The 24,957-nt window shown below is 41.1% G+C and overlaps 1 protein-coding gene across 3 annotated transcripts; it reads left to right on the forward strand.

Annotated features, from left to right (window-relative positions):
- Positions 1–123: 123 nt before the first annotated feature.
- Positions 124–23,463, forward strand: LOC115795658 (casein kinase I-like). Of its 3 annotated transcripts, XM_030751662.1 has the most exons (12): positions 124–338; positions 5,871–6,891; positions 7,950–8,019; positions 8,472–8,620; positions 8,735–8,969; positions 10,206–10,291; positions 10,434–10,518; positions 10,736–10,884; positions 15,541–15,621; positions 17,777–17,878; positions 21,030–21,136; positions 22,405–23,463. In XM_030751662.1, the coding sequence occupies exons 2-12, from the start codon at positions 6,586–6,588 to the stop codon at positions 22,457–22,459; spliced, it is 1,425 nt and encodes a 474-aa protein (XP_030607522.1). In that variant the 5' UTR covers positions 124–338; positions 5,871–6,585; the 3' UTR covers positions 22,460–23,463. The 3 variants fall into 3 exon arrangements, with proteins under 3 accessions (XP_030607522.1, XP_030607523.1, XP_030607524.1); XM_030751663.1 differs by lacking the exon at positions 124–338 and having other exon boundaries at positions 6,681–6,891; positions 10,739–10,884; XM_030751664.1 differs by lacking the exons at positions 124–338; positions 17,777–17,878 and having other exon boundaries at positions 6,681–6,891; positions 22,405–23,462.
- Positions 23,464–24,957: the final 1,494 nt, after the last annotated feature.

Raw genomic sequence — 24,957 nt, forward strand, 5'->3', positions numbered from 1 at the left:
CGTGTGTCAGAAAGAAGTGGTGGAAGTTAAAATTTAAACTTTTCTGCACAAACTGAAGCTTGCGTGGCCCCCTCTCACGTACAAGCACAGACACGCGCAAGCGGCTTTGCTGTGGGTATTCTTCAAAGGAGCTTACGCTTGCTGCTTTCGTTTACTGCGTAGCTCTTGGCTACGTCCACGCAAATTGCGCTCAGGTCACTGGCGAGCCTTTTCAGCTGGTTAGCCAAACATCCATAGAAAAAGAGATGAGCAGGAAAACGAGACGAAGAAAACGCGAACAGTTTATTCCAAGCTAGAAAAATAGAGACAAAAAGGCAGCATAAAAACATCGATAACGGGTACGTATGTAGGCTCTGTAAAATGAGCTAACCGTGTTTGTGAATGGCTGTGTGTATGAACAGAAATTCAGCGTTAGCCAACATTGGCTATTTAGCTGGTTGGTTATGCTAGCCAGCGTTAGCTTCTGACAGGCTATGTTTAGCTACGACCACAGAAGCTAATAAACGCTTGCCGAATCCTTTAGCTAAACCCTTGTCTTTCTCCCTCTTTCTTTCTATGTTACTTTGGTCCGCTCACTGTAGCACTGCCTGCAGTTAGCTACTTTAAAATTGTTTCAATGACGCTAACATTGTCAAGCTGCAGTCTATGGGCCAAACACACAAACTACTGTGGCCTAAATCTAACTTCCTGCGCTACCTAGCTTGATTGAGAGTTTAGGAACAGTAACACCATAATATTTCCCAGTACTGGCTATCAGCTAACGTCGTGTAACGAGTGCAGGTGTTTAGTTAGCAGATTAAACAGTCGCTTCTCCCCGAGTCTTGCTGCAGTCGGATCAGCTAACGATAACTCCGTTAGCAGAGCTTCTTTGGTCAGCCTCTCTAAAGCTTTCTTTCCTTAAATATAAAACGCTGACAGCCTGCGGAGCTGCTGAACATAGCTATGGTTTACAGTATTTTAGGTCAGCTTTCAAATATATACTAGTGTAGAGATTCAGAAATGGGCAAGAACTAAGCACTGTAGCGTGTGGGTGGTGAAACAAGGCCATGTTGATACAGTTAGATATGCTATATTTCCTCTACAAACCTCACCAAGAAGTCAGTTCTGCCTGCTGACAAGCCCTTAAAATGAACTGAGTAATTATGAGGAGGTTTTTCCTTTGTAGCTAAATTGCAGGGACCCAGTAGCTGGATAATACTGTTGGGTATATTTGATACACATAAAGCATACATATCAAAATTTGTGTACTATAACTAATAGCAGTTAATATTGAATATTGTGCAAAAGTAAAACAAAGAGAGCAGAGATCATTTGGTAAAGAGGATATATTGTCAGTATTAAAGTGTAAGAGGCCATACATTGATATTTATTTGCCCAACAATGTAAGGGAACCTGGTGCATGATAGCTGAGATGAGGCCAGTAGTATTGTTTTTAAATCACCTCTCAGGAAGTGCACGCAGGAAGTTTTTATTAGTAAGCATGCCTACATATTTTCGTGAGCTGGAAGAGGAGGATGTTCTGTGTTTTTGCGCAGGCTTCACACAAGTGTAGGTGATACACAGCTAAACCTGACATGAGACAATGTACATTTTTTTGTTATTCATTACAAAACTTGAATGTTGAAGCCAGACTTATAGACTTTACTCTGCTTTCATAAAAGCTTGTTAGTAGAAATTAAGCATGTAAGACTTCTGAAACCACAATCAATATTCAAACATCTGCAGGATCATATCAAGGTTACATTTTCCGGTACCATGATTCCCATGCGGAGCTGTTTATGCCTGGTTAATGCAGGCTAGTTTAGTAAAACCTGTAATGTTAAGGTAACCTTAGGGTAGGTGGCTATACATAAAAATAATGGAGTTTTTAGCTTTTTGTTCATAATCAAGTAATCAGGTCTGTGGTCAAAAAAAAAAAAATAAAAAAATTTTTTTTTGTAATTCATCACCTCTTGGCCCCAGAAAATTTAAGGCATGAGCTGTTTTTTTAAGTTTATTGATGCAGTATGCATTATGCTTATCTTGTAGATTGTATTCAGGGTTTTTCCTGCATATAAAAAACAAACTGGCACACAACAAAGAAGTTTTGATTTTCAACCAGAGGTTAAAAAAAAAAAAAAAAAAAAAAAACTTTAGTCAGATTTATCGTGTGGTTTAAGCTTAAATACACTTGTTTATTAAATAGATAAAAAAAGAAAAACTTATTGCCATCAATGCAGACCAGCTATGAGTGGACAAAAACAATTATTTATTATTGTAAAACAATATTTACACCCCACAGGTGATCGATCATCAGTTACCAGGCTGACTTTAATTTTTTTTATCAGTGGTGTTTAAAGCCACATAGTGTGCCAGGTTTGTCTGCATATGAGGAAACAGTTGAATCAGTAATTGGGGTCAGGTTTGTAGCCTGTGGGAGGTTACACGATGGATACTGTTGCTTTTGAGGTTTCATGCAGATTAGTGGGCATCATAAACCACTGAATTGTCACTGCTTAATTTGATGTTGGCCTACAAGACTGGCCTTGACTCAAAACACTGAAGATAAAAATTCAGTATTTAAGATCAGGATTTGTGTATTGATTTCAGGACTTACTGGCTTCTATTGTTTTATATGTATTGAAAATGTATAATTTATGGAACTGAGATATAGTTAATGGTCCACTTCTCAGACATTTAGACAGGACTTTGGAAAATCATATGCTAACACACAGTTTGAGACTTGTTGCCTAATTAATTGCATTGTTTTAAAGGCATACATAGAAATCTTCAGATAAAAGTAGAGTTTGTTGAAGGATGCACACATCATTTTCTTTCCTTTTTGTTTTAAATGTCACATCTAGCTAGCTGAAACCCATGTTTGGGTTTCAGCACTCTTCTTTTAGCTGAGGTCACAGTGTGTGGGAGTGGATGTGCCTCTTGTTTTGTGCAGGCCTAACCCGTTCTCATATGCCCTGTAGAGCGGCATTGATTTGATTTTTTTTTTTTTTTCTCTCCCCCCTCTCCCCCCCTCTCCCTGTGAGTTGCTCAATTTGACAAAGTCCTCTGTGGGAGGCTACAAAAAACTGTGCTTGATCTGTTGCAGGGGATTGTAATTAAAAGCAAAGATATATCTTCAGCCAGGGCAGAGTGTAACTTTATAACTGAGTCTGATTGTGGCAAGTCTGACAATCCCATTTGTTAAGTAGCCTAATTCCCTTATTTGATAGACTCAGCTAAAGTGAAAAAGTTCATTTTCTAAGAAGTTAGTGGCTGAGGCAGCTGCACTCTTTAAATTGTTAAATGTTCTGATTATTTGGTATTTGGCATTTTTGTGTAAAAGCAGCTACTTTTTAGCTACTACTTGACGTCAGGGCTCTCTGGCAGGACTCCTTTCAGGTTACAGCGGTTTTGTTTCTCATTCAACATGAATGAGGTGACATCACTCATTGCTGAACTGAATTATGGGTCTTTTACTTGACTTTGTAGTTAAGAGAAAAGTTCAAATTTTCAAGTGGCAGCACAGATGTCAGTCAGTCTTGTCATGTTAATCCTTACTGTGGTAATCTTTTTATATGATCAAAGCTGGTTATAGACGGCAAGCTAAGCAGCAAAGACAACCCCCAAACCTCAGGTACAGTCACCATCAAGTGTGTGCATCAGATCAGATTGCAGCAATTCAGAGCAGAGGAAGAGGGAGTCTAGAAAATGCACTTATTTTTATTTGTTTTCAGAGAGATACATTTCTCACTTCTTAGACTGATACTCTGATGTACACATTATAATCTGAGTTCTCTTCATTTACCAGATGCGTCAGGAACACCTAGCTTGCCATAACTGAAAAATGTTAGACTTCCATAGTGAATGAAATCATAGCATCTGGCATTGTTAGTACCAAGAATTTTAGGATTCCTAAACCTGAGAAATTTGGAAACACTGGTGACTTTTTAGTTTGAAAACAGTAGTATTATGTAAAGCCCAAACGATACATCCTTTTTAAAGCCAATACAGATATTTAGTGATTTAAAAATCCAGTATCCAGTAAATTGGCCAACTTCTTTTTCTTTTTTTCCTTTCAGAGACATGAAGCTAATTTCCCTAACATTTCTTATGTTTAGTTATTTATTTGCTCATTTCCGCGTTGCCTGATTCTGCTCAGATTAGATGTCTGTTTTGTTTGTGGTGTTCCAAACACATGTTGCCAACAGGGAAGTTACAGAGTGCCTGCTGGTGGAAAAACTAAGCAGCATCAACACTCATAACATGGTTGATGGGTATTTCTCTGATCTCTGCTTTTACTTTTATAATTTTCATTTATCAGCTATTACAAATGGCTCAGCCAGTAGCTTATATCTGCTGATAATATTGTTGCACCGATAAATCAGCTGGGCTCTAGTATTATGTTTTAGTTTGTTTGGAAAAACTCAGACTATTGGAAACAGTGATTCCCTGTTTGATTGGGTCTCATCAGTCACAGTCAAGGTTATTATATTTAACTAAAAACTGAAATGAGTTGTGGGAAAAAAGGTAAATGAAATAAAAATGCTTCGTACATTTTTTGAAAATAAAGAACAGCCTTGTTTACTTGGAAAACTAAAATAAAATAGAGGAAATTTATTAGTTTCTGTCTTAGTCAATTCACATTTAACATACTTTTTCTTTAATTGAAACTCGGTGTCTATAAAACACTAAAACTAACATTGTAACCAACTAAAACTAAATATATTTTTAAAATAAACAGCTTTGTGTTTACAGATTTATCTGGACAAAGGTTGTTTAATTTTAAGACTGTTATAATATGAAATGTGCTCCACTGAGATTCATCTGATTTTATTTTTTTAATCTGATGGTTTCCATGTAGTCTTTGCTGCAATTCCGCAAACACAGTAAAAATACAGATCAAAAAATTGGGTGATTGTGCTGATGGTCACAGTTCACATGTCGCTGTGCTTCATGGGGGAATCAAGGGTCAGTTTTTCCTACTCATGGCATCAGTAGAAATGTATTGACATACTCAGCTGCTATCTCAGACATTTCCTTTTCCTTCTTGGTCATATCCGTCTCTTTCTCTACACTCCATGTCACTACCATGAGTTAGAAGTGGTCATTAACCTTGTGGGCAGCAGAACTATTATTCTGAAGCTGAATAACAGTTCTGCTCAGGAAAGCACAGAAACATGCATGTGAAATGTAGCCCATAAAATATCTACAATTTTCTTAAAATTTGACTTAAAGTATTTCTGACTGCACTCAAATGAGCATTTACCAGGATATGAGGGAAGAGAAAAGGAAGCTCTAGAATAGAATGAAAGGGATGTGAAGGAAAGAATGGAGTGACAGGAAAACTGAGGAGTGAATGAAGGAATTGGAGTAGTCAGGATGGGTGTTTTATTATTAGAGGAGTAAAACAGAAACTCTAGAGAACATGCCCTGTCCTCCTGAAGGGGTAAATGGCCTGGTTTTCTGTTACCGTCAGTTGATTTCTGTGACAAATCCCAAACATTTGAAATTCCAAAATGTCCTTCATTGCTCCATGGATTGTTGTTAGATTTTAAAAAGGAGCAAATCGTTAGCCTGCTCTTCCATCATCCAGGGCCTTATAATGGCTGCACCACAGTTGTTTGGTACACAAGCTTCCTTTCCTGTTTCAGCCTTGAAACACTGAATGAAAATGCAGTTTAATTGTTGATTGTTATTTGAGTAGTCATTTCATGTAATTTGAGTTCAGTACTTGAGTATCTAACTGGTTTATGTCATACTAATGAGGAAATGCTCTTGTCCATGTGCTCTAAATGTGTTATTTTATCACCGGAATACAGAAGTATGACAGTGCTTTTCTGAAATATTTGCCATTAAGTATTTTTGTTTTTTCTTTCTGTGTTTTTCCTTAGGTGATTCATCCCACAGCATTACTCTGTCAAAAGAGCCAAAGCTTCACCTATTGTTTTGTAGGTACAAGCAGCTGGGTGCCAGATTATCAGTCCCTGTGGGACGAGTACTAAGGTCCACTAATCATAGGGACACGTGCTCTAAAGTTATCTAGCTTAGACCTATGGCAGCAAATCAATGGAAGTATTTCATCATTCTTGAGTGTCAGATGTGAAAAAGTCAAACTTCTCACCTCATTCTGGCTGCTGGTATGTCTGAACCTGAAGCTAGCATAGCTTCACAGTTTGTAATAGCATGTTAGCGAATGGCTAAATAAGTATGGTGACAGATCAGGCCATTAACCTTAACCCCTCCATTAACATCTCTGGCCCCTAGAAGGGGGTTTAAATTCATGTCTGGCAGTGCCCCCTCATCCCCTCATCTTTTCATTTCTCATTCAGTCATCCCCTCTCCGACATAAAAATCTTCAGCTTTACAGCCATCTTTTTCCTTGTGTATCTTTATCACTTCTGTCCTGCCTAACTAAAATCGTTTGAGACTCACTTCTGTCCTTTGAATTCATCTCACATTCATCCAAGTCCAAATCAAGTTACCACAGCTGCCCTGCCCTCTTCAAAGTTGCTGTCTCATAGGCTAGCTGCTAGGCATTTGTTTTGGTGGTTGTTTTGATTGCATGGAATCGGCTTAATCGTGGAGAGGCCAGGCTACCACAAACTGATGGACTTTGACAAGCGAGGAGTTGGGGGAGGAGGGGGCGGGGGAGGAGGAGGAGGAGGAGGAGGTGGTGGTGGTGGTGGTGGTGGTGGTGGAGGTGGAGGAAAGGGTGAGGCAGAGGATGGAAAGAGGATGTCTGGGAAGACAGGGAGCCGTTCAGGGCACAGTGGCCGGGGTGCTGGCACCAACTCGGGGGTTCTGATGGTTGGACCAAACTTCCGGGTTGGAAAGAAGATTGGCTGTGGGAACTTTGGAGAGCTCCGACTTGGAAAGAACCTCTACACCAATGAATATGTGGCTATCAAACTGGTAAATACACTTTTCTGTTTATTAAGTTTCTAGCAGTACAGTTGGTTTGTTTAATATCAAGATACCAGTTATCAATTTTAAATTGACAAAATGATATATCCAGACCCTTAATTTTGTGCTTTATAGAAGTCCCTTTGGCTGCCATGACTGCTTTAAATCCTTTACAGGCTTTGTGTACCTTGTTTTGGGTGGTTTATCTGAGTCCTCTTGGCACATCCTCTCAAGCCCCTTCAGACTGGATGGAACCATGAATGAACTGCCATCTTCAGGATTTGCAGTTTCTCTGCCTGAGCATTTGCTAGGCCACTCACAATCAGAAACTTGCCCTGAATCCAGTCCAGTACTCTCTTGGATGTTGGTTTGAGGTCATTGTCATACTTAAAGGTGCCCTGAGGTTTTCTTTAATGACATTTCTGTTCTGACCCTTGCCTGTTTCTCTGTCTCTGCTGCTGAGAAGCATTCCCACAGCGTGATGATGGTAACACCATCCTTCACTGCATCCATGGTGTTAGATTCACCAGATAGAATCACTGGAGTTTGGTCCAGAGAGTTCAGTTTTTGTCTCATCGGGCTAGAAGAATCATTTTACTCCTGCTCTGTCAGGCTGTCATCTGTCTTACTTGAGTAGTTTCCATGATCTATCCACTGCAATAGCAGCCTGAGTGCTGAACTGTGGGTGCGAGGTGGTTATTTCTCCAACAAGTACACACGTCTCTGCAAAGAACTTTTGAAACTTAGTTACGATGACCATCAGCTTATTGGTCACCTCCCTGATCCAGAGGCCCTGTTTTTTCTGATGGTCACCTTCTTCCATTTCAGTTTTTGAGGCCTCTGTGCTCAGTAAATCAAAGCTTTAAAATGGTTATGTACCCTTGTCCTGATCTGAACCAATCGATTTATTTTAAAAATAGATTTAAAATGTCTGCACTCATTGTTCAGGCACCTTGTCTTTACAAAATGCAAATCCATACTGTCCTGATGACCTCACTGGTTTAATTCTGTGAATTTGTGAAAAATCCCAAGACTTGAATCAGTTTTAACATCATTCTCTATTGTAGGAACCAATCAAGTCAAGGGCGCCACAACTCCACCTAGAATATCGCTTCTATAAACAACTGGGAAGTTCAGGTGAGGTCTTACGTTTTTTTTTGTTGTTTTTTTTTTTTAATTGCTCATATCTCATGAGACCAGCATATGTAAAGAAGTTAGGAATAACATTTTAATTCTGGGACTTGGCACAGCATTACAATATTTGACGTAACAATCTTGAGGATGTTGACTGTTATCTACCTTTGTGTCCGCCCCCATCCCATTGTGCCGACATACAGACCAACCAGTAGGTACATGACACCCTGTGCCTCTAGTGGTTCAGAATATTTAAAACAATATTTTAGACCTGTAGTCAGCTGGACCCAATGTCAGCTGAGATGGGCACTAGCCCAAGTGAGATGCTGGATGGATGCTATAAAGTAACTGCACTCTTGACCCTGGGAATTGTTACACAGTAACATTTTAGTATTTTGTCCTGGGCTTGCAACCACTTTCATGTAATAGTGTTTTTATCTTCTTCTTTCTTCCAGAGGGTGTACCCCAGGTGTTTTATTTTGGACCATGTGGTAAATACAATGCTATGGTTCTGGAGCTACTGGGACCCAGTTTAGAAGATCTGTTTGACCTCTGTGACAGGACCTTCTCTCTAAAGACTGTACTTATGATAGCCATACAACTGGTAAGACGAAGCTTTTTGTTTGGTTTTTTCATTACTTTTAAATGTTCAGTTCTTAACCACTGGCTACTGATCTACTGATGACTTCATTGGTTTTGCTCTCCTCTTCTCCCTTAGATAACTCGTATGGAGTTTGTCCACACCAGAAGCCTGATCTATAGAGACGTAAAGCCTGAGAACTTCCTGGTAGGCCGACCGGGTTCCAAACGGCAGCACACCATCCACATCATAGACTTTGGCCTGGCAAAAGAATACATTGACCCAGAGACCAAGAAACACATCCCTTACCGAGAACACAAGAGTCTGACTGGAACTGCGAGATACATGAGCATCAATACACATCTGGGGAAAGGTGAGCCACTTCAGCTTGCTACATATTCATATGTTAACTAATGTAATCACATCTACAATTTGAGCTCTATATGATGGTAGTTCAATCCCCTTAAATGTCCAATTAAAGTGCAGCATATTCCTGAACATTAAAGAAAATGATGCAGTTTCAGCCTTGAAAACTAATGCTGTTTCTCTTTTTTTCTTTTTTTTTTTGTCACCTTTTTTTGCCAGTTTGTTAAAATAATCTCATTTTAATTTATTTAAGCTCTGTGATTTCATATGTGGCATGTATAATATTCACATTGTTCTTGCAACCGTTAGTACTGTGTCTGAATGCATCCTATGTATGCGCTGATAAAGGATTGAAATTGCAGCTGCTGCTCTTAACAGAAAAATAGACGCTCTTCACCACATCTGAAACTCAGTGAAAAGATAAGTTTGAAGTCCACAGACAGGAGCTGTGTCTTATCTGCAACCTCACTTGCACACACTTTTTGTAATTTTGTGCTAATGTGGATAAAGAGTATCTGGTGAATAGATTTGCCATGTTAATGCAGCACTATCACTGTGTGTACCAGACTGAGTGCTGAAGCGTATTGTTTGTTCTTTAGAGGTGTTGAATTGAACACCATTGGTGCAACGATACCTTCTAATGTCTGACTTCTGCATCAGGTCATTGTGGGGCCTGTGTACATAACTGGAAACCCCTCTGAACCCTAAGATGTAACCTGATATGCACCTCTCAAGAATTGCAACTACACATTGGGTTGACGCAGCCTGCAAGGATTATGATTGGCCCGTTCAGCACAGTCGATTCCTCCTGTGCATTTCTGGCTACTTTTTTGCCACAGTTTATGAATTTGGCAGTGAAAGAAAAAATTGTCATCTCAATATAAGGAATAATTATCATAGCAGCAATGCAAAGACTCACAAATATCAGCAAATTCCTGGAGGGAGGTTACTGAAGCTATTGAAGCAGGTGTGAGGGAATGTACAAAGAAGTGGGAAAAAAAACTAAAGGGACAGATATTTTTGCACCTGGGGAAAAAAGCTGATCACAACATAGAGCATCTTATTAGTTTGTCAGCCAGCACTGCATGTAAAACACCACACAGAAATTAACAACACACAAGACATGTTGCACAAGCATTAATGCTGGCAATGATGTCGGCCACTCATGAAGGTTACTCACTAAGACGCAGCACAGAAGTCTAAATCAGGCATAAACCTGGCTTCTTGTTCTCTGTGATTTCAGAGCAAAGCCGGCGGGATGACCTGGAAGCTCTAGGCCACATGTTCATGTACTTCCTGCGAGGCAGCCTGCCCTGGCAGGGACTCAAGGTGAGGAGGCAGGCAACTCTTCATCAGTCTAGCTGCTGCTTCTTTTGTTTTCATCCTTCCTTCCAAGTTTGGACTTCTGTCTTCAGTCACTTTGCATCCATCTGTTAGCTCTCACAGATTCCTCCCTGTCTCTTTTCATTAGGCTGACACACTGAAAGAACGTTATCAGAAGATCGGAGACACAAAGAGAGACACCCCAATAGAGGTCCTCTGTGAAAACTTCCCAGGTTTGTATATATGCAGTAGAAAAGCCTATTTTTAGAGTATCTGTGGGAGTAGTTTCATGTGTGTGAGTCTTTGTGGGTTGGGTGCCTGTGTCTTCTCATGCCTGTGTGTGTGTGTGTGTGTGTGTGTGTGTGTGTGTGTGTGTGTGTGTGTGTGTGTGTGTGTGTGTGTGTGTGTGTGTGTGTGTGTGTGTGAACTTCATGTGTGTGTATGTAACAGAAGAGATGGCCACCTACTTGCGGTACGTGCGTCGGCTCGACTTCTTTGAGAAGCCAGATTACGACTATCTGAGGAAACTCTTCACAGACCTCTTTGACAGAAATGGATATATCTTTGATTACCAGTACGACTGGACTGGAAAGCCACTGGTTAGTATATTTGTGTGTGTTTTGTGCTGAACTCACTGTAATGTTTCCTCATATATTCTTCCCTAGACAGCATTTTTTAAAATTGTAATGTGAACTGCATGAGTGAGGCCACCAGAAATCATATGAAAGCGCACAATGATAAAACACTTAGCATCATAGCAGTCAAGAGTTTCACTTTTTGTATTGACAGTTAATTGTGAATAGCTCCCTGTAATAGTACAACAGTCACATTAAGATGACTAATAGGAGACAGTGTTTAGCAGTGTTTCAGCTGCTGTGCTGCTATCTATCGAGTAGTTGGACAGGTTAAAATGAGTACAGTACAGTAGCACATACGTGTAGAAAAAAAGATCTAGGCTGGGTCATATGTGTAACAAATCATATCTGGAAATTTTTGGGGTGGATGGCAATATGCAATTAAATAGTTGGGAATATGGTGTTGTACCTCGTTCCTCTTCTTCACTGAACAGGAGTTATAGACATAACACTTTAAAACTTTGTTCCCTTTCAGTTGATTCACTCAGGAAAACACACATAATGGGACATGTACAGACCCATTCCAAAAAATTAGAATATCACGGAAAAGTTGATTAATTTCCATAATTCCATTCAAAAATGTAAACTTTCATAGATTATAGATTCAGTGCCCACAATTTAAATGATTTCAAGTATTTATTTGTTTATTTTTACATAATTTGGGCTTCCAGCTCATAAAGCCCACGAAAACAGGATTTCAAAAAATTAGAATACTCTGGAGAAATCAGCCCAAATTTTGCAGGGCATGAATGTTTTAAACTGAGTGTGACACACTAATCATCTACTAAGCTCAAAGCACCTGCACAGGTTTCCCCAGGTGTCATTGAATTGCTTCAGTTTGGTTCAAATATCTCAGTTCGGTTCAATATGGGGAAGACTGGCCTGAAGACCATCATTGATATCCTCCATAGGATGGGTAAGCCACAAAGCCTCATAGCTAAGGAGGCTGGTTGTTCACAGAGTGCTGTGTCCAAGCATATCAATGGAAAGTCTAGTGGAAGGACAAAATGTGGCAGGAGAAGATGCACCAGCAGAAGAGATGACCGTGGGCTTCAGCGGATTATCAAAAAGAGAAGATTCAAGAATCTGGCAGAGATCCAGAAAGAGTGGAATGAGGCAGGAGTCACAGCTTCAAAAGCCACCACATTCAGACGCAACCGGGAGATGGGCTACAACTGTCGGGTCTCTTGGTTCAAGCCGCTTCTGAACCTGAGCCAACGTAGGAAGCGTCTCAACTGGGCCAAGGAGAAGAAGGGCTGGACCGTTGGCCAGTGGTCCAAGGTCCTCTTTTCCTATGAAAGTAAAGTGTGCCTTTCATTTGGGAATCAATGTCCAAGGGTTTGGAGGAAGACGGTGAGGAACAGAGCCCAAACTGCTTGAGGTCCAGTGTGAAATATCCACAGTCAGTCATGATTTGGAGTGCAATGTCTGGTGCAGGTGTTGGTAAACTCTGCTTTCTTAAATCCAAGGTCACCGCAACAGTCTACCAGAATGTTTCAGAGGACTTCATGATTCCTTCTGCTGAGGATCTGTATGGAGATGCAGATTTCATCTTCCAGCAGGACCTGGCCCCTGCCCGTGCCACCAGAAGCACCAAAGCCTGGTTTGATGCCCATGCCATCACAGTGCTTGACTGGCCAGCCAACTCGCCGGACCTAAAGCCCATTGAGAATCTACGGGGTATTCTCAAGAGGAAAATGAGGGCCAGCAGACCCAACAACAAAGAAGAGCTGACAGCAAGCATCAAGGAACTCTGAGCTTCCATAACTCCCAGACAATGCCACAGGCTGATTGCCTCAATGCCACGTCGCATCGAGGCAGTGTTTAAAACAAAGGGAATCCCAACCAAGTATTGAAGAGTGACATATTGTTTTGAAAGTACCATATTTTGATTGATTTGATGTGATCCTAATTTCTTTTTTTTCTGCAAAACCTGAGAAGTAGTTTGGGCTGATTTCTCCACAGTATTCAAATTTTTTGAAATCCTGTTTTTTGTGGGCTTTATGAGCTGAAAGCCAAAATTATGTAAAAATAAATACTTGAAATCGTTTAAGTTGTGGGCCCTGAATCTATAATCTATGAAAGTTTAACTATCTGAATGGAATTATGGAAATTAATCAACTTCTCCATGATATTCAAATTTTTTGGAATGGGTCTGTATATACGCAACCCCACAGAGCAGCTAGCAAACTGGAATTGGACCATAGTGCGCAGTGAACCCAGCAGAAAGGATCGACTGAGCCACTGAAGGATCTGGCACACCCAAACAATAGAACCAAACATAAGCACGCGGCAAAAATCAACTAGCTACTGCTCAAATATTACTCACAAGAACCCCTTTAAAAAGGGCCCGTGAGGTTACCGTTCCCCTGATGGAATGTGCTCTCACACCCTGAGGCAAAGAAAGACCTTTGGTGCTGTGTGCCTGAGAGATGGCCTCCACAATCCAGTTGGAGAAGCTCTGTTTAGACAGAACTTTACCTCTGGCTGGATTAGCAAAGCAGACAAACAGCCACTCACATAAACACATATTCAGAGTGATGTCAATGTAGGTATGAAGTACATACACTGGACACAGAGAATGCAGCCTCCTTTGGGTCGGCAAGAACTCAGAAGATCAAAATCCACAGAGCTATAAGCCACAGGAATAATATTAGGTAAATAGTACAGGTGTAACGGTACAACAGTCCATGGTTCAGTTCATTGGACAGATGTGAGCTTCTCTCTTTTTACAAAGTTTTCCTGCCTCCTCCAGAGTAACTAGACATGGACACTTCATGAGATAAACCGTGATCTTACCGTCTGCTTTCACTGGATAAATGCCGGCCAGAGCATTTGGGGGGGGACTTAAAAATGTAAAATATTTGACACATCCATATTTTATTCCTGATTTATTGATAAGTGTTGATATTATTAAAATATGTTAAAATATAGTTTCTACAAAAAAATGTTTATACACACAAACGGTACTAGAAACAAGTCAGCAGCCAGCCACGAGGAAAACAAGACGCGTCATCTTGGGCAGTCAGTGCAGCAGCAGCAGCACGCTGTGCTGATGACAGGCTCTCCTGCTCATCCTCTGACAGAGCGTGTATATCCAGGCCAGTGTCCAGCACATCATCGCCATCCTCGTGAGCAGCTAGCTTAGGCTGAAGCTGGCCCGCGTCCTCACATGGTTCTGGCTCGTGTTTGTCATCAACATACTCTGTTTGGTCAGCACAGCTAGTTGCTGGGACATGGAACCGATACTCCTAGCATTCAGACTTGGACGAAGCTGGTTCCCTAGACTCAGACAGGAGAGGCCTTTCAACAGCTGTCTTTTCCAGCACATTCTCCACAAACGTCATGCATCTTTCCAGAGTCGAGCACTGGAGCTGGCAACAAACTGCCAGTGTGGAACTAGCAGTGCATAGGCTCTGCAGGCAGTCTACTGCTCAGTTGGTGCAGGAGCAGTTCAGATCTTAGTGAATCGTGTAAAAGAACCTAAGGATGACTGTGATGACGGGTGTATATGTGTAGGTGGGGCTTGACATACAGTATGTCATCACAGGTAATCTGCCTTAAAGGCATGAATAGAGGTGTTTTCAGCCAGGACACACGGGGATGTGATGTGTTGTACCTCGTGAATTCACAGGGAACGGTAACTTTCTGTGAGCAGCTGCTGCAAATTTTAGAGATTCTTTTAAGAACATTTTGCAAATTTTGCTCTGTTTAAAATAATACTGTTTCACTCAGTAAACCGTACTGTATTTAATGTGATGTTCTGCTCAGTCTGAAATAGTTTAGATGAACCTGAGGTTGTATGCTGCAAGAGGCCTGGGTTCTAATCTGCCCCGAGACCATTTATTGTGCCTTTCCCCTGCTCTCTCCCAGCTTTGCTGCCTTCTCTCCACTGTCCTGGCACAATAAAGGCCAAAAAACATAAAATAATAATTAAAAGTGAGGTTGTATGAGGGTCTGAGCCACTATCAGTGCTTTACCTTTAGTACACCGCAGTCAAATCAAACAGGAGCACTGACCTGCATCCTTTTTAAAATAAAAGCAAATAAACGAAAACAGTACCTCTGCCTCACAAAACACAGGAGTCATCTGCTGCAACCTTTGAGTTAGTTTGTGTTATTGTATGAAATCGTTATTGTTTATAATAGGTTAATTTAAACGGGAACCTGCATGCTAAAACACCAAAGTCACACAAAGTGACCCAACAGTTTTCCAGCTTTCCCAGAGGTAGAATTTGCTGCTTTTGTCAACAGTCTGGTGACTTCATTTCAGCAACATTGTCTCTCTCAAAGTGTAACTTTGAGAGTAGGCTGAAAAAAGCTGAACTAACTTTCAGAAGTGTTCACTTTATTTACCTCACTTGTCTTTAACACCACGTTTTATTCCTTCTGAACTAGAAAAAGTTGACTCATTACAAGGTTTTCCTTTAGGAGAGGCAGACTGACTGTTTTCTCCACTGTCACTGTGTGTTGCCCATATGTGTTAATGGGGATTGTGGGTGTTTCAAACTGCTTGCTGGTGAGTTGCAGTGGTGACGTTTCCTCATGAATATTAAAGTGAAACTTCCACCATCTCCACTGTGAGTCCAAATAAGGAAACCTTCTTGTCTTTCGTGCTTAGCCCACTCCTATTGGTCCAGTGTCCAGCGAGACTCCGCTTCAGACGAGCAACCGAGATAAAGCGCCGCAGACCAAAAACCAGGTAAGCGCTCATTCTCAGTCAGATAGGGAGCGTGACCCCATCAGTGTTGTCCTTCAAGTTTGGGTTATTTTACATGAAAGAAAAGGTAAAAAAAACTTTTCATTGTCCATAAGAAACATGCACATAGTGGGCCACATATTGCCCCTCTGCCTCTCACGCACAGTGCTCTTCCCTCAGTCACTTGATAATAGTGAAGAGGTCCTGGTTCAGGGATAATGTCAGCAGTTTTTTTTTTAATTTCCTTTTTCTTCCATAACAGCAAAGATAGCAGGAAATATTCATGTAGGAAATTAATGGTTAATACAGCAAACAAAGTAAAAGATTCATTCTAATTTGATCTTTTTGTTTCCTGTTTTTGTACTGCCTGAGTACCATGATTATAATGATTTAGTGTGGATTAATCGTATGGGTTAAAGGCCTGTTTCACTGTGCCCATCTTAAAGAAATAAGGTAAGTTCATGTGTTCACAATGAAGGCGCTGATAATGCATTCATCCATCAGAGGTGGGCAGAATAAGATACTGACACATCCAGTACAAGTGACCGTGTTTATAATATGGAATATTCTTATGGCTGTGCATGTTGGTATCTGCCTACGTTTTAAATTGACAGTTTTTTTTTTTTAAAGCTGTAAATGACTCAGTCACTCAAGCTTGGTAATTTGTATAGAACTGCTGCAGCTTTGAGTCAAGAGTAGCCGTGTTATGTGTAGTCTTGTGCAGAGTGTTGTGTTATGGGTTGTTTGCAGGGTGTCTTCAGTTTGTTTATTGTGTGCCTTTGAAAGTCATGTTTCATTAGTCTGTTTTAACCTGCAGGGGTTTCTGATGGCTGCTGTTACACCTTTGACTGCCAGAGAATAAGTATGTCCTCAAATCAATGGCAGCAACACATTTGAACAAAAGTGGAACGTGTTACCACTGTGTTGTGTCACCTCTTCACTTCTCTGATTGGAAACTTTTGAAAGATTTATAATATATCCCCTCACCACTTTTTATATATATATATATATATATATATATATATATATATATATATATCCTCTGTCATATTTTTGTTTTAATGCCTGTGGCAGGCAGGCCAGTTTAGCACCCACGGCAGTGGTGTTTTAATACACGCAGAATGAGCTTTGACACTGTCGCACTGAAATAGGCGAGACTTCCAATGACAAAGGATCCCACTGTAGAGCTGTTTGTTTTTAATGCAGTGTGCTCTGAAGATCAGTCGATATCTGTCCCTTACCTGCAGAGGTTTCTCTTCATGCTCTGATTATGTTAATGGGCCTGTGTACTGTAGATGATGATAAAAATCTTTTTTTTTTTTTTTACATTGAGAAACACTTTCAATTCAAACAATTTTCATGCACAGTCTTTCCTAGTGGTGAACACCGCCCCATCTTGTGCCATTTTAGACCCAGTGTTAGTGAGTTGCGAGATGGGTTTTTTTCTTTTTGTTTGTTTTTATGGTTAGACAACTTTTCCAGCCTTTTATTGCCTCTGTTTCAGTATTTTTGAAACCTGTTGCTGGCATAGGTGGTTGTACATTCAAGCCGATGTGATCTGCAGCAGGTCAGGCTTTTCAAAACCAAGCTGTTTGTATATGACTAACACAAGGCAGGTTATCTTCGGTCCGCTATGTTGTTGGTGAAGATATCCTTGTGTGTTTGAGTGAAAAAGCTTGCACGTGCAGAATCAGCAGAGGAAGCACATTTATTTTTCACATAGTGCAGGCTCAGTTTAAATGTTAAGTTCTATACCTGACCCAGCCTCAAGTTGTGGTTTAGCAGTTTGTCCTGATGGCAGGTGAGGGTGAAGGAACATGTATAAGGCCACCTTCTTCCCTTTTTGGATGGGCTGCGTGCACTCTAATAGTACTGCACACTCGAGTGCTCACCTTCATGTTGCACCTCCACCAAATACTGACTGAACTCACTGTTTCTTTTCTGTTTCCTTTGTCACTCTTTCCGCATTCTTATCTCTCCTCGACCTGATCCTCTGCTCCATCTGCCTTTCTGCTCCCACCACCATCACTCCTCTCCATCTCCCACACACTGTTCCACCTCATTTCGGCGGCCCTTCTTTTCCATCACCACTTCACCTTTCCTCTTCTCTACCTCCACCCTTCCTGTTTCTCCTGTGATCGGCTTCCATCTCCTCTAGTCTCCAGAGGGGAAAGGCAGTGAGTCCCAGCCCACTCCAGTGACCAATCGAGAGCTTCTGGGCTCCCATCTCACTGCTGATAGGCTGGGCGGGTCTGTCCAGGTACTGAGAGGAAGGGTTGGCTCTGCTGGTTTCCTGTCTGCCTACCTGTCTGTCTGTGTGTATGACCTCCTCTGTCTCTGCAGCAGGGCTTACCTCAAGTCTGTTACAATCATGAAATATTCCCATACATGGGACCAGTTCTTACCACGTTAGGTTTGCGCAGCATACATTTTCTTACAGTAATTAGGCAGTATTTACTTTATGCTGCTTTTTTTTTTTTTAAACCACTAACATTAAAGTAATGGGAATTATCTGTAAGGGGAGAGAGGGATTGCTTGGCTTCTCTGTAGACAGAAGAGGTTATAAAGGTCACATGAAGTATGAGTTCCTGTTTGTGAGCACATCAGTGACAAAGCAGGACGATCAGTTAATAATTAATAGACAATGGGCTGGTAGTTATTGCTGAAACTGAGAGTCTGTGTACTTTTTAAAAATATATATTTTTTTTTTATGTCTAACTCATGGGCCTGGTGAAGACATGTAGCTGATACAGGCTCACACTAGAGTTAGGTACTTGTGAGTACAAGTTACACCTTTCACAATTGCCCAAGATCAAATATTTGCCACTATAGCAAAGTGTAGTGATCAGACACAGCATAGAGGTAACTGTGGTGTCAGAAAGTTGGTATTTCCCTAGAATTTACATGTGATATAGTCCCTGTCAAAACATATCAATGAGTTGTGACGTAAAAACACCCAGCTGTTATCCTGTAGCAGCGGCTGTCTTGGACAGAAATAGCCGTGCTTTGTATATTTTGTCTCTTTATCATCGGTCGGGCCAGCAAACGTGCTTACTCAAGGCTTTTGCAATGCTGGCATCACAGTAAAATTTGACTTCTCTGAAACTAAAAAAAGATGCACACAGTATTATTATTATTGTTCTACACTCCATGTATAGTGTAATAGTGTATATATGATTTCTGTATTATCAGGTGGAATATGCCGCTTTTTTTTTCTCATTTCATAGCAGCATGTACAGTACTGTGGAAAAGTCTTTACCCCTTTATTTATTGATTTTTGCATATTTTTCACGCTTCATGTTTCATGTCCTCAAACATATTGTAATATTAGACAAAGATAACTTGAGTAAATACAAAATCCAGTTTTTAAATGATGACTTCATTAAGGGGGGAGAAAGGCTAGCCAAACCTACCTGCCCTGTGTGGAAAAATTAATTGCCCCCTAAATGTGATAACTGGTTGTTCCACCCTTAGCAGCAGCAGGTGAACTCAAGGGTTTATGGTGACTGGCGGTGAGTCTTTCACACCACCGTGGAGGAGTTTCGGCCCACTATTCTTTGCAGAGTTGTTTTATTTTGGCCACATTGGAGGGTTTTTGAGTATGAATGGCCTGTTTTGAAAGTCATGACAAAGCATCTCAATCCAGACTGTGACTAGGCTGAGACTTGCTGGACTTGTGTGTTTGGGATCATTGTCCTGTTGCATAACCCAAGAGCGCTTGAGCTTCAGGGCATGAATTGATGGCCCAACATTCTCCTTCAGGATTTTCTGGTAGAGAACAGAATTCATGGTTCCATCAATTACTGTAAATTGAAGCAGCCCCAGACCATCACACTACCATCACCATGTTTCACTGTTGATCTGATGTTCTTTTTATGAAATGCTGTTAGTTTTATGCCAGATGTAACAGGACACAAACTTTACCAGAAGTTCATCTTTTGGCTCGTCAGTTCACAGAATATTTTCCCAGAAGTCTGTGGGATGTTTGTTGGCAAATGTGACACAAGCCTTTGTGTTCATTTTGGTCAGCAGTGGCTTTTGCCACGTAACTCTCCCATTTTTGCTCACTCTGTCTCATTGTTGAATTGTGAACTCTGACTTTAACTGAGGCCGTTCTTTAGATGATGTTCTGGGTTCTTGTTTGACCTCCTGGATGAGTTGTTGATTACTCTTGGAATAATGTTGATAGGCTGGCCCTTCCTGTTCTGAGTTTTTTTTCCATTTGTGGCTAATGGCTGTCACTGTGGGTTGCTGGAGTCCCAGAGCCTTCGATAGATGTCAGTGACTTTTCGTTTTCTTTGTATTGTGGCGTTACGTGTTACTTTTTGAGATCTTTTAACCTACTTCACTTTGTCAGACAGGTTCTTGAGTGATTTATTGATTCAGCAGGTCTGGGTGTGGCTAGTGAAATTGGACTCAGCTTTCTAAAACATGTGGTTAATCAGTTCTTCATGATTTCACACAGGGCCAAGTGGGTTTGGTTAGCTTTTTTTTTTTTTTCCCCCTTAATGAATTAAATCACATTTTTAAAACTGCATTTTGTATTTACTCAGCTTATCTTTGTCTAATATTAAAATGTGTTTGATGATCTGGAAGGGGGAAAATACATTTTTCACAGCACTGTACACTTATTTTAAGACACAGTTGCACTTCCTCTGTGGGTTTGTGCCAATGAAAGCTAATTTGTAGACTAAAGCATTTTTTTCAGGGGACTGAAACCCCCTGGGTCTGAAACTCTGCGGATTTTATGTATAATCAAGTAACCATGTGCACGTTACACCAGTATCTCAACATGTTCTTTTGCCTGCTGTTATGTTGCTTACTCAACATGTATCCCACCTTCTAACCACTGTGAGTGTTGGTGATTGCAGTGGCATGTTTGTGATACAGCAGTGTCACTTTTAGTGAAAGTCATATTAGTGATGTTCAGATTGTTTCTCTTTAGTTTTCTCGCCGTGGGTGAAAGACTTTTGGTTAGATTAATAATGAAGAAATGGAAAAAAGTAAAAATTCTCATCAGCTGTAAGAAGATCATACTTAGAAATCACCTGAAATACTGTCAGCCATCACGCAGACGTGCTGCTGTTATGCATGGCAACCAACAACCTGGACAGTACCTGTGTGTGCAGCGCTCTTACGTCCACATCAAGCTGGCTGCATTTGAAAACCATCTTCTTCTTTGTGCTGATGGAGAACAGGACACATTTCTAATGTTTTAGTGTTTTAACGAGAGGGAAAAACTTCTCAAATTGATCCAAAAACTCCGCTAGTGGAAACGTTTTTTCGCGCACGGCCTTTTCAAATGGATCTAACTTATGTGGACGTAATGCAGATCTTTTTTTAATTGTCCCAGCAAATTTAAGGAGGGTGGACGTCTGTGCTCATCCTGTTTTTCCAATTCTGTCCTCCAGGTGATGAGTTCAACCAATGGGGAGCTGAATACGGATGACCCCACTGCAGGACACTCCAACGCACCAATCACAGCCAACGCAGAGGTTGAAGTCGCTGATGATACCAAGTAAGAGTTTCATATTTTTGTAATGATTTTTATTGGTTTCCTAAGTGACTCTTAAACTAATGAAATTTTATTATAGTTTTTTGTGTGTGGTGTTCATCAGTGCAATCAGTCCAGACAACCCCCCCCCAAGCATCATTGTTTAGTTACGGGTTCATTCATTATAGTAGCCTTGATGCACTGTGCTCACTGTGCTCACACTCAGAGCGGTGTGCCTGAGATGACCATATTAGGAAGTGACCTCTAATTGACTTCATACAGATCCAAGAGTAGAAAGGTGTCTTCATGCTTTTTACTCTGAAAATCCCAGCTTCAGGAAGTGTTGACTCTGCACTCACTGTGTGCTGAGAAAGCAAGAAAATCTCTCACTTCTCTCACAATGCAGTGAACTTTAGATAAACTGTGAATATGAAAGCAAACAAGTGATTGCATCATCAGCTAGCTGTCCTCACAGTTACTGATTGATCAGCTTCTAGGCAAGTTGATTGCATCTTTTGGTGTAAATCAAATTGTTTTTAGAACATGTTTTTTTTTAAAAATTAATGTGATCAGCAGTGACAAAGTAGCACATCGTGGAATTTGTGGACTGTTTTCTTGGCATTTAGCTCACAGGAAGCTGTCTGCAGGCTGCTTTCCACTGTGAGAACTATTAGGTGTTTTTTATTTGTTCCCACGGTGGTGGTAATGTTCCCTCTAGGAAATCTTTTGGAGAGAAGGTACTTATGAGCAGCCCAGAAACCCCATGGAGTTTGATGCCAATTTGGTTAAACTCTGGCAAAATAATCAGTGAATCGATGAGGCAATGCAGGCTGATTAAATCTAGGGAAAGAAATCTGTGAAAGGGGGGGTTGACCGAGCGTGTGGGGTTAGTGAAAACAAGGCGGAAACGCTCAAAAACTCTCATAAACTCAGCTTTGCACACGCCTGTGGTAAGGTGCTGCTTGTAAGTGAAGAGCAGTTTCATCCTGTCTGCTGTGGCTGCTCATGTGTACGGTCACACAGACGTGCAGCTCCGACAGAACGTTAAAAGGAGGAAAGATGTAATCTGGTTGTACAAATGTACGTGGTCCCTGTGTTTAAAAAAAAACTGTGCATGTCAGCAGACTGCTTTGAAGACTCTTGGTAAATGTAAACATGTAACCTTTTGAAGGAACCATTTAGCTCCCCAGAAAGAGTTAGTGAACGAAAAGTCTCTGGGTAAAATGACATAAGTTGAAATGAAAGAAACTGTGATTGCCTTTGAAGCCTGTTGATGGCAGCGTGTGTTGCAGGTGCTGCTGTTTCTTCAAGAGGAGGAAGAGGAAAGCTCTCCAGAGACACAAATGAAGACAAACAAGGGAACCCCTTGCTCTCTTCTTCACCATCTCTCCTTCCTGTTTCTTTCTCTCTGCCTTTTCATGAAACCCTCTCACCCCCCTCGTCCTCCTCACCCCTGCCAACGGGTGTCCACTTTGGGTCAGCTGGACCACCAGGCAGTAGAATTATTAAGCTGATCTACTGGTTACTACTGCTCTGGACTGAGCACTCAGCGTATGCTGCCTCTACCAGCAACAGACCCGTTGTGTATTTATGGTCAAGGACTGAACTGAAACCAGAGCAACATAAATTGCTTCGGGGAAATGTGGTCACAAGTATACAGCTGATGGACTGTGAAAAACAAGCTGGCAGACTGGATTCAGCTGCTTTCCTGGCAGACTGGCTAGTTCTCTTTTTTCTTTTCTTTTTTTTTTTCCCCCTTACTGACTGGTTCAGAGGAAAGACAAGTGTGTTTCTGAGTAAATGCAAGAGAGAGGACTACAAAAACAAGGGTGCAATGAGTCAGACCACATATGCACACCGAGCACACACACGTACACACACGCTGCACACTTTCCTTGGGCTCATTGCAAATAGGTTTCATGGACAAAGAGATGCAGCTCTCGCACATAGTCATTAAAGTTTTTATTCTTTAGGGTCAATGGAAGTTACACTGTGAGTGGACTGGACTGTTTCCTGAAATGGACCAGGCTTGGTGTGTTCCTCAGTCCCTCTCAGAGGAAAGTCCCCACGACCACCAGAATCAAAAGTTTAAGAAGATGTTTATGTAAAATCTATGCTTTTTTTTTTTCTTTTCCTGTTTTAATTTGTACCTAAAAACAAAAAAAGGACTGTGGTCTGTTTTGAACCTGTTTTCTTTTCCCAGCATCCTTTTGAGTTGTTCAGAAAGTTTGTGTTTTGTAGCTTCTAGTGTGTTCCTCAAAATGTAATTTTTTAAAAAATAACTTTTTAATTTTCTTTTTTTTTTTTTTTCCCCTCTTGCTCCCTGGGTTGGAGGATGGAAAGTCAGATAACTCCATTAAAAAACAACCAAACAAATTTAAAACTGAGCTTCATTCAGGGGGATGGGGAGTTTTTTTTTTGTTTTTTTTGTTTTGTTTTTTTTAATTGCCTCGTGTTTCTCAATGAAGTATTCAGACACACGGCACTTTAGTTTATAGTGTTGTAGATTCTGTCATTAGTGACCCATAATCCATCCATTAATCTATTTTCTAACACTTATTAAATGGGGGTGGTGGTCTAACCAGAGAGTCTAGTCCTCTCACTTCCCGACAACATCCTGTCTCTCCAGGGAAATATTGGGGCATTCCCAAGCCAACCAATATACACTATACTGTCAAAAGTATTCACTCATCTGCCTTCACACACACATGAACTTGAGTGACCTCCCATTCTTAATCCATGGGTTTAATATGATGTCGGCCCACCCTTTGTAGCTGTAACAGCTTCAACTCTTCTGGGAAGACTTTCCACAAGATTTAGGAGTGTTTATGGGAATTTTTGGCCGTTCTTCCAGAAGCATACTCTAATTCATCCCAAAGGTGTTCTCTCAGGTTGAGTTCAGGACTCTGTGCAGGCCAGTCAAGTTCTTCCAAACCAAACTCCCTCATCCATGTTTTTATGGACCTTGTGTTGTGCACTGGTGTGCAGTCATGTTGGAACAAGAAGAGGCCATCCCCAAAGTGTTCCCACAAAGTTGGGAGCATGAAATTGTCCAAAATGTCTTGATATGCTGAAGCATTAAGAGTTCCTTTCTCTGGAACTAAGGGGCCGAGCCCAACTCCTGAAAAACACGCCCACACCATAACCCCCCCTCCACCAAACTTTACACTTGGCACAGTGCAATCAGGTACCGTTCTCCTGGCAACCACCAAACTGCATCCAGCACTTTGCATTGCACTTGGTGATGTAAGGCTTGGATGCAGCTGCTCGGCCATGGAAACCCATCCCATGAAGCTCTTTACGCACTGCTCTTGAGCTAATCTGAAGGTTTAAAGGTCTGTAGTGATTGACTCTGCAGAAAGTTGGTGACCTCTGCCCACCTCAGCATCCACTGACCCTGCTCTGTTATTTTACATGGCCTACCATGAACTCTAAGAGAAAGTTGCTGTCATTCCCAATCACTTCCACTTTGTTATAATCCTACTAACAGCTGACTGGAATATTTTGTAATGAAGAAATTTCATGGCTGGACTTGCTGCACAGGTATCATCCTATCACAGTACCACACTGGGATTCACTGAGCTCCTGAGAGCGACTCATTCTTGTTTGTAGAAGTAGTCTGCATGCCTAGGTGCTTGGTTTATACACTAGTGGCCGTGGAAGTGACTGAAACATCTGAATGATTTGGATGAGTGAGTGAATAATTTGGCAATACAAGGTATCTCTGTCATGCTCTGAGTCTGGCATGGGATGTTCTTCTAGGTGGAGATGCCTGAAAGACCTCCCCTAGAATGTGTCCAGGAGACATTGTAGTCTGATGCCTGAACCACCTCAACTGGTTCCTT

The sequence above is a fragment of the Archocentrus centrarchus genome, chromosome 17 (assembly GCF_007364275.1).
Source record: "Archocentrus centrarchus isolate MPI-CPG fArcCen1 chromosome 17, fArcCen1, whole genome shotgun sequence".
NCBI classification, from domain to species: domain Eukaryota; kingdom Metazoa; phylum Chordata; class Actinopteri; order Cichliformes; family Cichlidae; genus Archocentrus; species Archocentrus centrarchus.

Bases quoted from the DNA above. Each gene is read 5' to 3' on its own strand.
- LOC115795658 (XM_030751662.1), top strand. From the start codon at position 6,586: ATGGACTTTGACAAGCGAGGAGTTGGGGGAGGAGGGGGCGGGGGAGGA. The intron at 8,621-8,734 runs GTAAGACGAAGC...CTTCTCCCTTAG, and splicing joins TTATGATAGCCATACAACTG to ATAACTCGTATGGAGTTTGT. The intron at 17,879-21,029 runs GTACTGAGAGGA...TCTGTCCTCCAG, and splicing joins GGCTGGGCGGGTCTGTCCAG to GTGATGAGTTCAACCAATGG.